The sequence below is a fragment of the Manis pentadactyla genome, chromosome 8, assembly GCF_030020395.1.
Source record: "Manis pentadactyla isolate mManPen7 chromosome 8, mManPen7.hap1, whole genome shotgun sequence".
In the NCBI taxonomy this organism is placed as follows: Eukaryota; Metazoa; Chordata; class Mammalia; order Pholidota; family Manidae; genus Manis; species Manis pentadactyla.
Genome location: NC_080026.1, coordinates 80,666,356 through 80,685,068, shown reverse-complemented (window position 1 = coordinate 80,685,068; position 18,713 = coordinate 80,666,356). Strand labels below are relative to the sequence as shown.

General features: G+C 35.5%; 1 protein-coding gene across 1 annotated transcript; it reads right to left on the bottom strand.

The window, feature by feature from the left end:
- Positions 1-239: 239 nt before the first annotated feature.
- On the bottom strand, positions 240-18,002 carry CISD1 (CDGSH iron sulfur domain 1). The gene is made up of 3 exons (XM_036895040.2): positions 17,763-18,002; positions 10,834-11,039; positions 240-561 (listed from the first exon to the last, which is right to left on the bottom strand). The coding sequence occupies exons 1-3, from the start codon at positions 17,785-17,787 to the stop codon at positions 472-474; spliced, it is 321 nt and encodes a 106-aa protein (XP_036750935.1). The 5' UTR covers positions 17,788-18,002; the 3' UTR covers positions 240-471.
- Between the last annotated feature and the right edge of the window lie 711 nt (positions 18,003-18,713).

Genomic DNA, 18,713 nt, shown 5'->3' with positions numbered 1-18,713 from the left:
AAGAAAATCAAGGTCAAAACAGGTTTTTCCTATATTGCATTAAGCGATTAATGTAGCTTAATTACACTGACTTTATTTTTAGGTTAACTATGTAATATTAAAAGGTGATAATTTTTCTTTGAAACTTAAAACAATCTACATATACATGATTTTGATAATAATATATTAACTTCAACATCCAACTGTATTCTAGTGTCATTATTTTAAATGTAAAGAAACGGATCCTTTTACGACCAAAATAATGCACAGGCCATGAGGTTGGTTTTTACTTTTTCTGTTTTTTTTTTTTAAACAAATGTGCACCACAATGGTTCAACAAGTAAGGCAAATGCCGTAAATATGAAAGCTGCAGTTTGCTGTATACCACATCTAGAACCCAGGGGAGGTGAATCAGACAGAAGTGGTAATCATTCTAACTAAACAATCAGGTAACATCATGACAAGTTGGTTTGCAGCATCAAAACTGTCCACTTAAGTTTCTTTTTTCTTAATGATCAGAGGTCCCACGTTGTCTCCGGTTTCTTCATTGTGTTTTGTGTGAGCTCCATCACAGAATGGGAACTAGGAAATGAAAGAGAGAATATGAAATGCCTAATTGCAAAATGAATATTATGGTTGGCAGAGTGGAGGAGATATTTAATTTGCATATATATCATGGTAACTCTTAAAAAAAGATTTTTCTTGGTTCCTCCATATAGGTTTTCTTAAAGAGCATTTTTAAAGTGTATATACTAAGTAGGAGGAAGAAAATTGACTTCTGAATAATACACAGATCATTAACTGCAGTTCCATATGATATTTGATTATGGATGTTGAAAGCATTTTCCATGTTTATGTGCTAGTTATATTTCCTTTCTAGTGAACTATGTCAATTTTCTATTTATTTATAAGAGCCCACATTCCCTCGTTTAAAATAAATTTGTAATGTAGTCCCTCTGTTGATCATCTTTGTAGGAATTTCCTTCCAAACCTTTTAATTTTGCTTATTTTGTCATTCCTTAATTTCTCCGATTAAGCCAGTATGCCAGAATTTCCCTTTTTAACATCCTTTATGGAGACATCTTTCTCTTAAGAGATGTGATAAACTTCCACTCCTTTCCATGATTTCACATTTTAGACATAACTGACATTTTGGAGTCCAGTGGGAGGCAAAGCAACAAAACTGAATTTCTAACACAATGTTCTCTAGAGTTTGCCCCAGAGAAGTGAAGTCCTGCAAGATGTTCTGATTTGGTTTCATTCTGTGTTTAAAAAACATATCATATAGCTCTCTTGATTTGTAGAACACATTATTATTTAAAAGAGGTCTTGTAAAAAACACTATTTCAGCCCAAAAATTCCCAGGCCAACTAAACTATGGACACTTATAACTTTGACATCCATTATCATAGTGTTCAATAGAGCACACTTTGCAAAATGTTCTAAGATCCTAGATAGCTTTAATATGAGGCTATAAAGTCCCAAAGTGTTATATTACTCATAATTTTATCAAAATAAATCCTACATACAAAAATGCCTATGTATAGGTTCTATGTTATCACATTTATCAGCCTACTCCAATGAGATAATATATTTAAAATATGACTCAATACAAAATAGATTTTAAGACAAAGTAACAAGAGACAAGAAGGACATTATATAATGATTAAGGGATCAGCCCAACAAGAAAATATAACAATTATAAATATCTATGCACCCAACATAAGAGCACCTAAATATGTAAAACAAATACTAACAGAATTAAAGGGGATATAGACTGCAACTCATTCATATTAGGGAACCCTAACACATCATTTACATCAATAGACAAATCAAATAGACAGGAAGTAAATAACAAAATAGGCACTAAATAACACATTAGATTAGATGGACTTAACAGATATCTACAGAACATTCCACCCAAGATCCACCAGATCACATACTAGGCCACAAAAAAAGCCTCAATAAATTCTGAAAATAGAAAGGGAGGGAATACTTCCAAACTCATTCTATGAGGCCAGCATCACTCTAATATAGACACAGATGCTACAAAAAAAGAAAGTTTTAGACCAATATCCCTGATGAACATAGATGTAACAATCATCAGCAAAAATATTAGCAAACTGAATTCAAAAGTACATGAAAAGGAGCATCCATTACAACAAAGTGGGATTTATTCCAGGGATGCAAGGATGGCACAATATTTGTAAATCATTCAATGTGATACACCACATTAACAAAAGGAAGGATAAAAATGATATGATCATCTAAACAGATGCTGAAAAGGCATTTGACAAAGTTCAACATCCATTCAAGATAAAAACTCTCAACAAAATTGGTACAGAGGGAACATACCTCGATACAATAAAGGGTATGTACGACAAACCCACAGCTAACATCATACTAAATGGTGGAAAACGGAAAGTTTCTCCTCTAAGATCAGGAACAAGAAAAGGATGCCCACTATCACCACTTTTATTCAATATAGTACTGGAGGTTCCAGCCATGGCAGTCAGACAAGATAAAGAGATAAAAGGAATCCAAAGTGGTAAGGAATAAATAAAACTGTCCAATTTTCAGATGACATATTACATATAGAAAACTCTAAAGATGGCACCAAAAAACTATTAGAATTAAATAATTGGATTCAGCAAAGTTGCAGAACACAAAATTAATATATAGAAATCTGTTGCATTCCTATATAGTAACAAAGAACTAGCAGAAAGAAAAATCAGGAAACAATTCCATTTACAATTGCATTAAAAAGAATAAAATACCTAGGAATAAACCTAACTAAGGAGGTGAAAGATCTGTATTCTAAAAACTATAAGACACTCATGAGAGAAATTAAAGAAGACAAACATAAATGGAAATCTATCCTATGTTCATGGATAGGAAGAACTATCAAAATGCCCATCCTTCCCAGAGCAACTTACAGATTCAATGCAATCCCTATCAAAATACCAAGAGCATTTTTCAGTAAACTAGAGCAAATAGTCCTAAAATTCACATGGAACCACAAAAAACCCTGAATAGCCAAAGTAATCCTGAGAACGAAGAATAAAGCTGTGGGTGATTATACTCCCTGACTTCAAGCTATACTACAAAGCTACAGTAATCAAAACGTGTGGTACTAGCACAAGAACAGACCCATAGACCAAAGGAACACAATAGAGAGCCCAGGTATAAACCCACACCTAAATGGTCAATTAATATATGATAAAGGAGCCATGAATATACAATGGGGAAAAGACAGTCTCTTCAATAACTGGTGTTAAGAAAACTGGACAGATACATGCAAGAGAATAAAACTGAATTACTATTCTAACTCCACACACAAAACTAAATTTGACATGGGTTAAAGACTTAAGTGTAAAAGATGAAACCATAAAACTCTTAGAAGAAAACATAGGCAAAAATCTCTTGAATGTAACTATGAGTGATTTTTTCTGGGACACATCTCCTCAGGCAAGGGAAACAAAATAAAAAATGAACAAGTGGGACTACATCAAATAAAAAGCTTCTGTACAGAAAAGGACACCATCAACAGAACAAAAAGGAAACTTACAGTGTGGGAGAATATATTCGTAAATGATTTATCCAATAAGGGGTTAACCAAATATAAAAATAACTCATATACCTCAGTACCAAAAAAAACCAAATAACCTGGTTAAAAAATAGGCAGAGGTTCTGAACAGTTATTTCACAAAGAAGAAATACAGTGGCCAACAAGCACATGAAAAGATGCTCCATATTACTAATCATCAAGGAAATGCAAATCAAAACCACAATGAGCTATCACCTCACACCAGTCAGAATGCCCACAATCCAAAAGAAAAGAAATAACAAGTGCTGACAAGGATGTGGAGAAAAGGGAACCCTCCTACATTGTTGGTGGGAATGTAAATTGGTACAGCCACTATGGAATGCAGTATGGAGGTTCCTCAAACTAAATATAAAAATGCCATATGACCCATTAATTCCACTTCTAGGAATTTACCCAAAGAAAATAAAAGCCATGATTCAGAAAGATGTGTGCACCCCATGTTTATTGCTGTATTATTTATAATAGCCAAGATATTGCAGCAACCAAAGTGCCCATCAATAGATGAATGGATAAAGCAGATGTTGGATATATGCACAATGGAATATTATTCAGCCATAACAAAGAAAGAAATCCTGCCATTTTGCAACAACATGGATGGACCTAGAGGGTTTTATTCTAAGTGAAATAAGCCAGATGGAGAAAGACAAATACCATGATTTCACTTATTTGTGGAATCTAAAAACAACATAAAACAAAATGAACAAACTAGTAGTAGACTGGTAGACACTGAGAAGTGACTCATGTTTACTTACCATTAGGGAGGGGTTGGGTTGGGTGGGTGAGAAGTGTGAGGGGGATAAAAGGGCACAAAAATTCTCAATCATAATATATGTTGGTCATGGGGATGGTGGTACAGCATGGAGAATAAAGCCAATGATTCTGTAATTTCTTCCTATGTTCACAGTAACTGTACTAAAGTAGGTGAGGATTTAATAATGCGGGTAACTGCTGAATCACAGTGTTGTATACTTGAAATCAATATAAAATTGTATATTAACAATATTTCAATAAAAATACATAAATCAATATTTGGTTGGGAAAGTTTTCTTTCACATTATTCTTTGTTAAACCTTCCTATTTATCTTTACCTAACTTTATTAAGCTTTACCTATTTACCCTTCCAGATAAACTTGAGAATTTCTTTGCCAAGTCCAATTTTATTTCTCTTTTAGTTTCCTCCTCAGGTCTCACACATATTCTGATATGATTATTTCAGCCTTATATGATGTATGATTATTAAAATTACCATATTATAATTATATTTCATACCTAACTACTCTTGCTCTATGTGTCCTTGGTTTTTGCAAGCATGTCCTTCCTACTGTTAAATGATAAAGATAAGAATTCAAAATATTTTAGGTGTCTCTTCAGGATTTTATACTCCTTCCTTCTATATTTTATCTTTTATTTCTGTTCCATGTCAAATGATGATAACTGGGATCTCTTTTATTCTTGATGTCTAGAATGTACCACACTCTAAGAACCAAGAGTTCCACTGTTTAGTGTAAGGTACACTGTTGCCCTGGAAGAGCCTATTTAGAAGAGTAAAGTAACAGGAGTTTTGGCCTTTAGAATAAAATCACCACATTACGCACAGTAAAGGGAATATAATTTTAGATATCTGAAACTAGACAAGGATGGTATATCATCTTAAACTTTGATATTAGATGTGTCTATTCTAAGACCTACATAATATTTTATGTTGAAGAAATTCAATTTTATTTTTACTATCTATATATAATTCCAAGAGGCAGTAAATTCAGTTAAAAATTATAGAAAAAATCCAAGGTATCAGCATATCTTATATTTCCAGGTATAAATTCTATCGTGGCATAGATGATAATATAAATGTAATGTACATAAAGCTTATGCTATTTCTTTAGAGTCAGTAAGATGTGGTATACAATATATTCATATTAAAGACAAGTCCTTGCAGCAAAAACATGAACCCAAGCTTTCAGTTCTTTCTTGGCATGGATGAGGAAAGAGACCATAAATATTAAACTAAAATGTATCCCATAGCAAAGAACAGCGTTTCAAAGTGACATATGTTTAATAAACAAACACAGATGATTTTACGATGAGAATAAAAGTTTACATTTTAAGACTCCATTTTTATAAATAGCACACAAAGAAGTCACCATACAGTTTTATGCAAAGAGGTTATAAAAATGAAAATGTTTGTAAATTAAAAAGCCTCAAATAACTTACTGAAATAGTATGCTTAACTTTTTAAATCTCATCTTGAAAATACAGTAAAAATAATATATTTTGTCAAATTATTTTCCTCCATATATAGAATGAAAAATGAAAAATCTATAAACATACAAAGAAAATTTTATACAAGATTAAGAAAGTCATATATCTAAAACAAGAATATATTTTATAATAATCTAGTTCTTAAAAAGTGAAACTTACCTGTTTCATGTTTTAAAAGTAAATAAGAAACAGAAAGGGCATATTTAATAGTTAATGTAGTATCAATATTTAAAAGTAAAACTAAAGGATCAATCAAATGATGAAAAAGAGTTTAGCTCATATGTTTTATGATTCTCAAGTTTGTTCAAAGACACCAGTGTTTATTATCAAATCCTGAGATAAAGTTTGTGAATTAAACTGGATGAATTTCCTGTATGTCCAGAAAATATCCTATTATATGTCTGTCAACCCAATTAGAAAGCTATAAATCCCAAATATCTTTAAAACTCGGAAGAGAGGGTATGAAGAGATTTTAATACATGTTTAGAAGAAAAAAACACTAGAGGTCCTTGCTGTCTATTTGGAAAGCTACCAACGTTATTGGGGTCTTCACAACAGCATATGATTTGTTTCTTTTGAATGGTCCCACATCTCAAGTTATGATGATTCTGTTTTTAGGGTGATTCAAGATGGAAAATGTTCCTCCCTGAGTTATCTTTTCTACTTGCAAAAGTTTAAAAAAATTACCTTCCTTTTCCAAATTTTGTATTTTTAATGAGATTGGAGTCTATTTCCTGAGGAAATTGCCTGGGCTATTTTGGCTCATTACCATAAACTGTTCTAAGAAACATGCTTGCTTTGGTTGAGAAACAAAAGCAATGAGATCTCTGAAGACTACCTAGGAGTGTATGACATTTTATGCCATTCTTAGGTACATAGTTTAGTAAGATATAAAATAGTAGATATAATAGGAAAATGTATAAAGAGGAGTTAAGATTTTACAGGACTATCCTTATGTGGATTGCACAAGCAATGTAACCAGCATTCAGGTTTTGTTTCTATAAGAAATTAACCCAGTGCAACCCACTTCCAAATCATTAATAGGACAGAGACTTTCTGTAACACACAGCACACACACACACACACAAACAAGTCCTTTACTAACAAAAAATCCTAACTCAAATCCTTTAGTTGTAAATGAAAGAAAATCTTTCTGCATATTATGTCCAGTTGCATTTCATTTCAATTTCAGTTGAGCTCCTGACATTAACTGGCAGGCCTCCTCTATTTCTCATTTATTGCTACGTCTGCATCCTTCCGCTGTCCTTGTTCCAACTCCTTCCTGCCTCCTAGATGGCTACTGTACAACTAACTCAGCAAATGATGTACCTGAGGTAAGTAGGGGAGTGGAAGGGGAGAGAGAGAGTGGGAACCTAGCAAGATTATGTTGCCATATTCTTCCTTCTTACATCAAAGTTCTCTCATTTTCTTCTTTTGAAAATAAGACTCTTGTCTTCCTTTTTGAGGCTGAGTTTCACATGTGTGCTCTTACTCTCATTTCCTTCCACCCTCTCTGAAGACACCAGTGTCTCAAGTAGTTAGTATCCTGTTGTCAGTAATTTCTTGTCTAGGGGCCCCTTTCCTTCTTACTTCACATATGGATAGTACTTTCTTAAGATACTAAGAAATAGGTCAGTTTCTAAAACAGCAGAGGGCATACTAATTGTGAGAGAAGAAAGGAGGAGTGAGGCATGTTTAAAAATGTAATTTCTGCATATTACTAAGAGTTTTGGTACATTACGTCTGAGAAAACTGCTCAAAATGTTAGACATACACAACGGGTTACTAGTGATTGTACCTCAAAAACGAATTAGGATTGAATGAGTTTATATCACATATAACTTCTTTTTAGATAGGTAAAAAGACATTTAAGTTTTGTTACATTTTAAACACAACTAGGTTGCATGAGGGAAAAAAATTACTGAATATAAACAAGAGAGCCACTAATCAAAGGTACAATCACATCTGTGCATTGGCATGTAAGTGTGTGATTTGGCACCTTCAGAACCTCAGGAATGTGGGCAGTTTCCAAAGATTTCTGGAGAATAAGAACATCCATTAGCTTGAATAATATTTAAAGTGATATTTGATTGATTCATAGGGGAATAAAAAGTGTCCAAGAGCAGTAAAACTTCAGAATTGATAAACCTAGATGCAAAGAGGATCACTAGTAGCATAAAAGCTTAAAAAAAGACATTGAGAAACTTGAAAATGACTAGTCTGATATTCCTTTTCTTTAGGTCTACCTATCAGAAATGGTCATTCCTAGTTTGACCATCTGGGAACTGTAAACTGTATGATGAAAGAATAATCCTGGAATGTTGTGAATTATCAAGTTTAATAAACATTTAAGCCACTAGCTTGTGGTGTCCATTTGTGATTCTTTCTGAAATACTAGAGATCTTAGTCCATAAAAGTCCCTATTTGCTTTCTTGACCTTTTACCCTCTGGGAAAACTCAACCAAAGCAAACACCCTTTATGCAACCTCAAAACTAAGCTTTAGAATTCATGTAGCAGTCATCTTATTTCTTTTTCTTTCCATTCACTGTCACATTTACTGAGATTTTGACATATACTCACACTTAACAGCATTTCTTTTTTCATAATTCACATTTTAACCCACTTGGACCCAGCTTCTATTCTAATTATTCTGTTGAAATGACACCAAAAGATGAGTTGCCTAGTTGTTTAATCCAACGATCTTTATTCACCTGGTGTCTCTGCATAATCTGATGTTTATAACCTAATCTCCAAAACTTTTCCCCTTTCCACTGTGAAGCCATGCTCTTCTTGGTTTTCTTCTAACTCTGACCCATTTCATCGCCTCTTTTGGCTCTTATTCTTTCCAAAATGCAGAAAATTCTCTAAGATTTCATACTGAACCCTTGATTTTTATCTGTATCAACAATCCGTTGCATTCTTATGCTTGACTCATCAGTTTTGCTCATCTCTTATCTCCAACCCTGATGTCTCAGCCTTAGACCCACATTTCAGATTGTCTGCTGTACATTTCCACTCAACTGCCACCTCAAACTCACTCTTTGAAACTGAGCTCCTTATCTGTTGTAGAAAATCAGCTTTTTAGCCTGAATTCCTTACTGTTAATTGTACCACCTCTTCTAATCCTATAGGCTTAAATACTTCAGTGAGCTTGAGTTCTCCCCTATGCTCCTATACAAATCAGTCATTGAATTTGGCTGATCTTTTCCTCAAAATGTTTTATGTATCTTGTCATTTTTCTCCATTCACACAGCTAGCATTCTCATATAGATATCATACCTTTATGTCTGAAATCCCTGACAAATCACCTACTCCCATATCTGGATGCATAAACTCCTCAGACCGGTATTCAGGACCCTCCACAATCTGGACTTATTCCTGTGAGGAGGGGGTGCAAGGACCAGACGAGATTTTTCACTGATCCCACCTTTGCTCATATGAGTCCTTTCTAGCACATTTTGACAAAGAGTCCTTAATACTTACTAATTTATTCAAATGACGCCAATATTTCCAGGGGCAATTTAATTCCCATGCATATCACTATGCCTTCCCAGAAAATTCACGAAGTAAGCCCTTTTATTAGAACTTGCACTGCATCTACAAACACATCTATGATACCTGATGTTTTACTACATAACTTTCCTTTTAGTATGTAAGTTGCATATAGTAGACCCTCAATGAACTACTTAAGATCACTGACTAAAGAATTATTACAGCTCTGATTTAGAAATTCCTTAATTTCTAAAGGTATTGCTTTCTTTATTTTGGTGAGCAATGAGAGAATGAGACCTATTATAGTGTAATTTTTAAAAACTAGTCTAGTCTGTAGAATATTACTGAGGATTATTTTCTATCAACCTCACTAGTACTTACAAACCATCCCACATTCCAAATGAACAGTTCTTCTTAAGGTATGACTTGTAAAGAATGGGGCTATTAATTTTTGGTGCATATTCTGTATGTCCACCAAGCGGTTTTCAGATATAATGACATAATCTAAGTACTAGATCACTGGATTATACATCAACTATATTGGGAGAAGGGGGTTAGTGGAATATGCTTCCCAAGTACCTAGTATGTGACGTCTTCCTTATTTGTGATATGTGATTTGTGATAGTGGCTTTCCACTGTGGAAAGAGGTCCCAGACATAATGTGCTTTCAGAAATAGTTACATCTTTTTAATTGTCTATTTTCTTAGGCCTTGTAGTGTATCTTGAGTGAAATCCATTTTTTTGCAATGCTAATAGTGGCAGTAGATACAGTATTCTCACCATACTTTTTATAACACATCAGAAATTCTGAAGTCATTCAGGGTATGATGCTTTTCAAGATGACCTTAAGAGAGCATTTTACCATCTCCAGATCACTAGCTGTCAACACTGTCTCAAAGCTGCCTTAACACTGCAGGTATCACAGCTGACACTTTCAAAAGGAACTTGATAAAATGCAATTTTCACAAAAGAAAATAAGATTTCAAAAAATCTTATGTTAGACATTTAACTATGTGAGCTGCAGCTTAAAGAAAGCCTAGGAAACAGGGTCAATATATTTACCAGACAAGTAATTTTCAAGGATAACTTTCTAAAAGTTTCTATTGAAATTTCTAAAACTTGTCCTAAAATCCAAGAACTTAGAAGCTCAAGAAAAGAAGTTACCTCTTTTGTTTTTGTTTGTTTAGGCTGAATACTCCCTTTCCTGGGAGAGTGGAAGCTAAGATCCACTTAGAGAGGAAATCCTAAGAGTAAATAAAGGAATTTTTCTCTTTGGCCAAGAAAATGTTCACCTTAACTCAGTGAGAATATGATCCTATTTTATTGAATAGTGGTTACACATATATAAACATATTTTTAAGTATATTGCTAAAGACTTCATGGAAAATGAAGGACAGGAACCATCAAATATCCAGTGATACAAGTTTGGTAGAATAGTTTAAAAAGAAATGTTACATTAAGGTTAACACTAATATAAACAACTTGTTTTCCTCACCTTTTTGGATCTCCAACAACGGCAGTACACAGCTTTGTCTCCCAAATCCTCCACGTCAAAGGCATGTACTATCTTAGGGTTGTCTTTCTGGATGTGAAGGTTTACCATAGATTTACTGTGGTGATCTTTAACATAAAATCTCTTGTAAGCTAGATAACCAATTGCAGCTGTCCCAGCAGCAAGGGTAACTGCTGCAATCCATTCAGCTAGAGCAGGAAGGAAACAGAAATAATCACCAAAACCAAAATATATACTAATCATCTAATGTGAATGTTCAGTGTTTGGAAAATCCAGTTTTTGAGTATTGAGCATCCCAACAGTCAAAGGTTTTCAATGTTAGCAGAATGATCAGAACATACTGGTGTAATACTCTTTCGTTATGACTTTTCCCAAACCTTACTGAGGCAACTATATATTTTCTATTGAGTGATGATAGATAAACTAAGATCAAAGAGGGATACTTAAATATTTTTAGATGGAAAAGTAAAACCAATGCTTAAGAATCTTTCTAAAGTGTTCATAAATAGGTTTAAAATAACAAATAACGTGAGCTTGCAGATGCAACAAAAAAAACAAACCCACAAAAACCTGATACATTAAAAAAATTCAGATTATAAACAAGACCCTCACCCCCTTCCCCAATCAGGAGGTGATTATGTAAACAAAATGACTCACCAGAGTTCATTTAAATAGTAGGTCTTTTAGTGATTTTTAAAATGCATAATCACAAACAGAATTGATATCCAAAGAAAAAAACAAAAACAAAACTACCCTTAATATTAAACATTCAAAGAAACATATCCAGCAGGATCCTTGGATTCAAAGGCATTCAAAAGTTTTTCTTTTTTTTTTAAATTTCAAAGTGCTTTTTCATTAAAATAAAAATCAAAATGCATTAATTTCATACTTCATAAAAAACATGATTAATATAATTACAATTATATTTCTCACTTAAGTTCTAAATTTCCATTATCCATCAGTGGATGGATGATTATCTGAATTCCCTCCAAATATCACTTTAGATTTAATGGCATTTTTCTACTCATTTGCTTGACTAACAGGCCATCTATTTATTCTTTTCACGTAGCTTTTCAAGGAGCCTTTAACACTTAACAACTACCCCAGTTCCAGAGAATGCTGGAGAGAAGAAACTTCTGCATAGTCTGGTTAACCTCAGCCTCAGAGGAGAGTTGCCTATTCCCAGCATGGAGTGGACTGCAGAAAGAAGTTGAATAGGGGTCAGGATAAACACACTGGACTGCTTCCCAGCACTTCCTGAGTCAGATCTTCACAGTGTTTGAAATAAGTTTCCAGACTATCAAATAAAGCCCTAGAGAGATAAGTTCAGAAACACATTCCAAGGCCAAATAAAAACATACATTGAATAATTAACTATATGGCTTATTTGCATTGCTGAATCAAATTTCTTACTGCACTAATGTGATTAATCACCATACCTAACCGTGCCTTGGAGTTCATTCTTATAAAAACTCTAATGGAAAGGAACAACCATTCTCAAACTTAGTTCCTTTTAGCTTGGTCTTCTGGCTTATTTAATAATTTAGTTTTTATCAAATGTTTCTAATTAGCATGTCCCTTGGATTCTATTTTCAACCATAGTATTTTTCTCTACACTTTAGTGTTTTCTATCTCACAACATTTTCAACCCTCCTTGCTATATAATCCTCTAAAATAAACAGTATGTCCTTCCCAGGTACTGTATGACTCAGAAAACAAGTTAATAAGTCATTTAACAGCTTCAAACCTTTGCCTTCACTGAGGGATATTTTTTAACTACACAATTTGGGTAGATTTGTCTGGAATTTTAGTGCCACTTCATGTTATTATTATGTGGCATTTCCAACCAGGGCTGAAACTTTTTGCTTTGATTTCTAGCTGCATTCATGACCTTCCTTTTTGATGCATTATTTACCATGGAACTCCCTTGAGGAAATATTCCCTATGTCTGGAGCTATAGCAGTCCACTTCTTAGCTAATGGAAAGCCACTTTGAATAGTTAATGTACCTATTGCAAAATGAGCTAAAATATTGATTTTCATAGTATATGTTCAATTATATTTGCTAAATGTTATCTTTAGTATAAACTTAAAAGGAGTAAATATACCAAAAGACTAAAACAACACAACTCCCCAAATGCTGCTAGTTATACCTTTTTAGGTGTATTATGAAATAATCTCAAATTTGTTTTAATGGTTCCTATAGATTACACAAAGGCCTGAGATACAAAGAACAACTATAATTGGCTAGTATTACTTTGTCTCATGACATAAAAAAAGGATCCTACAGGAATTTCTATCTGAAACTCATCCTAGGCTAAAAAAGAATCTTTCTTAACTAGTGAAACATTCTTCTATCCTCTTTTCTCATATTACCAACTGAATCAATCCATACGGTGACACTGAAAAAAAAACACCTTTACCTCCTCTGCTTTTTCAATGGTGGAAATGACAGAATAACTGACATGGGAAAAGAGGAAACAACAAATTAAAGAAATGGGAACTGCCTCTATTTATTACCTAGGTGTGGCTGCCCCATGGCGAATCATAGTATGCACCCTGTGACCATACTCCCTAACAAGCACCACTTAAGACCCTATGTAAATATTACAGCACCATGTGTGTGTTAGGAAAATAGCTTTGTGTTTTCTCCAATGAGTTTTTAGAATCACACAGCTAGATAAGGTCTTAAGCATTTCCATTGCCCCCCTTCCCAAACTCCAATTCTCTCACTTCATTAGAGACAAATGTAAAAGTGCTCAGAATAAGAAAAAATGTTGCTGTTTTATTATCATTTCATTACTGCAGCCGTAACCAGTCTTTTCTGGCAAAAAGCTGTAGATGCCATTGGCAACATTAGGAAAAGAAGGAAAAGGAAACTGTATGAAGACAGACAAGAAGGACAATAGATTCAAAAGTCAACAATTAGAGAAAGAATTGAAAACTGGAGACAATAAACAATTAAAAAGAATAAAACTCAAGTAACAGTTAGTCCTTGATAGTGTATATACCTATTAAGAATAGACACATTCTCAGAGGCAACAAGAACTTTATGAAGACCCAATTTTTAAAGGTATTTCAATCGGCTCCTTTCAGACACTCTTCCAGAACTGGGGCCCAGAAAAATACTGAGCATTATTTCTGCCTCTTCTGGTTTATCCTCCCTTCCCTTTTCTGTAGCCATCTCTCAAGACAGTGTCCTACCCAACCTTACTTAACTATGCTTTCTATCTATACAAACAGTATGAATATAAAGAACAAAATACAAAAAAATACATTTCTAAACAATCCCTCCCTGTCTTACTCTTCATTTGGCCTACTCTTGTATAACTGCTGGTGTCTCTCTTAGAATTTATCCAGAAATTGAGAAAATATTAACTTGCTCCCAAATCCCACTCCCTTGTTGATAACCCATTCTTAAGCTTCTATGTACTGTGGGAACTATTTTACTTCAAGTTAGAAATCTCACCCTGCTTCTTTTCCTTTAGCCCCTTTTCTGCCCAAAACTGTCCTCTCCTGCCCAGTGTCAACTGCTAGAGAATCAGAATGTTCTGATTCTTTCATCTCAGGAGAGGGGGACAGGAGTTGTGCTTAAATCTTTCCTCTCCTTAGGTCTCTTCCAGAGAGGGAGGCTTGTCTGGTAATGTTTTTCTCTCAAGGCATGGTGTACAAGTGGTGTTCAATGTTAGTTGAGTAAAGAGCAGTAATAGATTACTGATTTGAATATGTAACTCCATCTGTCCATCCTACTGTTATATTGCTCTTGCACCAAATGATCCATCTTTGGCCTCCTCTTAACCTAGTATATAAACATGTGGACTTGAGATACTTCCTGAGATTGAAAACTGAACATTATGGAACACTTCACACATATATACACAGAGAATACTATAATGAACTCCAATTTACCCTCACCCAGCTCCACCAAGTATCAACTTACTACCAATTTTGTTTCATTTATAGTCCCAAATCCCCTCCATTGTTTGTTTATAACCTATAGGATCTAGGTTCTTTATTCTCAGTATGATCAGTATATTCCTTCTCAGGCAAAAAACAATTAGTAAAGTAGTAAAGTCACATTAACTAGTTACTCTAAAAGAGTCAGTGAATTTACTGAACCCACACAGTATTTTCATATGTTGAGGTTCAATGAATTGGAAATTATGAATTAGTATCAATAAAACAGGCAAGGATATAAAAGTCAGAGAAAAAGAACTTACAAAATTTAGTTTTGGTTACATGCATTGTAGTGTTCAGGATTTGGGATGGATAACACAGTGCCAGGATGCCTATTCTGTAACTTGAGTAAGGCAAAGTATGAAAAAAAAATTATCTGAGGGGATGGGAGAGTAAGTAAGGCCTAACTTTAAATGAAGACTTGGTTTCGTTTGCTTTTTCTTTTTAAAAAATGAGGGTGAATCATGACTGACTTTCGGCTGAAGAGAAGAAAATCACTGTGAGTGACAGGACTGAAGATGTAATGAGAGCAATAGGTATCATTAGTGAGGAAGAGATTAAGAGAGCAGGAGAAAATGGCACCTCGAAGACAAGGTAAGAGAATGGCCTTTGTTAATCTCTTCCTTGCTAATAAAACTAAAGGATTAAGGATGGGAACAGATTCAAATGTTTTGGCAGTATCAAGGAGCAAGACATTGAGTAAACTTCCTAAAGGTCACTTACTGGTATGAGGAGGGGTCATTTACTATTTGTTAGAAATGATAATAAACTAATATTTAGTATCAAATAAAAAATAAGTTTAGTATAAACCTCAATAAGAGAAAAACAAGTCTCATCAACCAGATTGTCAAAATCCATTTCATGGACTGGGGTCTTCAAATTTCAGTTACAATCATTCAGCCTCATTGCCTCTCTCAGATCCATGTCCTGGCCTGATCTGCATTAGTTTCATTTATAACTCACCCATTATTTTTCTTCTGAATATAAAGAAATTTGCAGGCATATACACACCTTTTTATTTTTTATTTGACATATACAGTGCTACAGTGCTTACTATTGTCAAATGCCATTCTAACCCCTTTCTAATTATTAACTTATTTGAGAAAACATGGTCATCCCCCCAATCGAAAGATTTAGACTGATTCTCCATCTATAGGATTTAATAGGGTTGGCTTAAAAATTGAGAGAAAAATTTGAGATCTAAATATTACAAGGTGGACTCTCAAGACATGCTGTCCCTGCCTTGCCACACCACTGTACTTGAGGAAAAAGGTGCTGGAAGAAGACATTTACAAAGGCTTTGAGCCTCTCTCCATAGTTCTCACAACAATCTTTCTGCTTTTAGGTGAAATAAAAAGTAGTTACTTCTCAAAAGTTGAGCACTTCAAGTTTAAGCTGATAACCCTCTTTGCTGAGCAATTTCCTATCCCTTATAAAATGGCAACTAAAGGGAAAGTCATCTTTGGATTCTTAGATTTAAATCTTAGATTAAAAAAAAACCAACAAACTTGTCTTGTTTTCAAGAAAGGTTAACCTGCAGACAGTGTTAGGTCCTAGGGTTCACCTATTCCACATTTCGATGTATGCTACCTAAATAGGGTCAATGCCCATTTACACAAAATGACTCAATATTTTAAAAACACATTTTGGAATCTTCCAGTCTGAATCACACAAGTGAAAATTGTCTTCCTACAAAATTATCAGGGGCTCAAGTCACATGAATACTTCATTTTACACAACTGTGTTATTCCTGAGATGTTTGATTTAAAAAAAAAAACAAAAAACCCACTCCCTGTTTTGAATGCACCAGGGTGCCTCTATTTATAGGAGCCTCAAGATGAGTATCCTTTGAAATAATTTTTGCAAATCGTCACCTTTTGTATTATCCCATTAGTAACGTTATAATGTCATGGGTTGTCACCCTCCTTCTACCAGGTAACTTTTGGCAACTCAAGTGGAATTCTCCAATTTATAGAATCTATTACAAAATTAGAGCTCAAGTTACTAGGGACACTCTAGGCTCTCAAAGAATGCTCAATATTTACTAAATGAATCAGTGGGGCTATTTTTAATTAACTTCTGGACAATCTCTTTACCTTAATCACTATTACAGGTAACCAAACCTTGAGGTGTGGCGTTTTATACATGGGCGGAGAGATCACAGTCATTACGTAGCTGGTGCACAGTATTATATTAACAATTATGCCACCACCAAAAATTGTTACATAGTGAAGCTCCCCATTAATCGACCTTTAGAAAGTCTCTTAATTTTAACGGTACCGTGGGGTGAAGTAATGCTTCCAAACGCTCGGTACTAGCACAATATAAACAAGGCTGAGACAGCCGAAAACTTCATGAGCTTGGTTATCAATCCTCTCTCCTGGACTACGCCACCGGGCGCCAGAAAGAGACATAATAAAAAACGGGGAAAACTGGAGACCTCGGATTGAGTTTCGTCCCTTAAAAAAAAATGTGTGCAAAACGAAGATGTGATTAGTCATGTATCGCTTCAGGGTTGCAAGGAAATCGACGTCTCACTCCACTGTGATTTACACGTGAGAAGGGATAACAGGGTTTTGTTCATTTTTTCAGCTTTCCTTTCTTCTAGGCTCTGAGACTTAAGAACACAGAGGCATCTGAGAGAAGAAAAGCTAGCAGTGGGATCACAAGGTTTTAGGGTTTGGCGTGAGGGGAAACGTGGTCCAGACCTGGGTAGATGCCTGAATGATCCCCACGCCACTTTTGCCAGGGGATATCACCAATTTATACCGTGAACTCGCCCTTTTTCCCCGTCCCTCAGGGAGCCCGCAGGCCCGCGTGCGCTTGCCCTTCTACATCTCAAGGTTATAGGACTGTCCGTCTCGTAAGGCAGCGCTAACAACCCAGAGAGGAGCTGAGGAAGCTGCAACCTGCGCGCAGGTCGTCAGCCTCACCCGCTCCCAAGCCCCACTTCACCTCGTACGCTGGAGGTCAGAGTCATGGCGCCGACGCTTGCAAGGCTTGTGCACAGGACACAGCACCAACAGGCTCGCGCGGACAGCAGGAGTCGAGATGCGAAAAACGTCCTACGGAGATCGACTCCAGGCTGCTACGACGCAGGCGCTGCGGCCAGCCGTAAGCACGTGTGTATTAGCCACCTTGATGTTGAGCATGCGCAGAGCTGTTTAGCGGGCCTTAAAATCTGAAGTCCTGATTTTGACAGCAGCAGCTAGGGGAGGAGGAAGAGGCCTCGAGTGATAGCAACTGAGTTTGCGCAACCCTGAGGGGCGGGGTCTGGCGCTCAGGGGCAGGGCTTTGGGAATTGCGACCTCAAACCTGATTTTACTGCGCTTCCAGGTGTGTGGGGTAGAGGAGATGTTGACATAACACTTGTCATAATCAGATATCTAAGATTTTACCCCAAAATTTCTTGCTTAGTCTGGAACCTGCAAAGCCAGGTTCAACTTTCATATGAAACGCCGGTGGCAGACACACAGGAGTCAGTCGCGAAGTCCCATTCCAGACCCTCTTCTAGCTCCCGGGGTTGTATTTCTTCTGCCTTTGACCCAGTCATCCATTGAGGACCTTGGAACCTGTGCTAAGGGTCGAGTAGGAGAGAGAAAAAACGCTCATTTATTTTTAAAGATGTGCTCACTTAAAAATTTTGAGATGATTTTTCCTGGTCTGAAATCAGTGTCGTTCCAATTTTTTTTAAAATAAACGCGCTTTTAGGAGCACCAGTTTGCGGAAAGGGGCTAGGATTAACTTGAAGGGTGTTTTGAAGGTGCGTCTTCTAAGAAACTGCCTGTTTTTAATTCTTTATGCGGGGTGGAAGTTGGAGGGAGTTATTGGAGTTAAAGGGTAGCCTCCCAAGCCACCCTTGGCACAGCTGCTGCCTCCCGACTCTCCTAACACGAGACTGCTCCT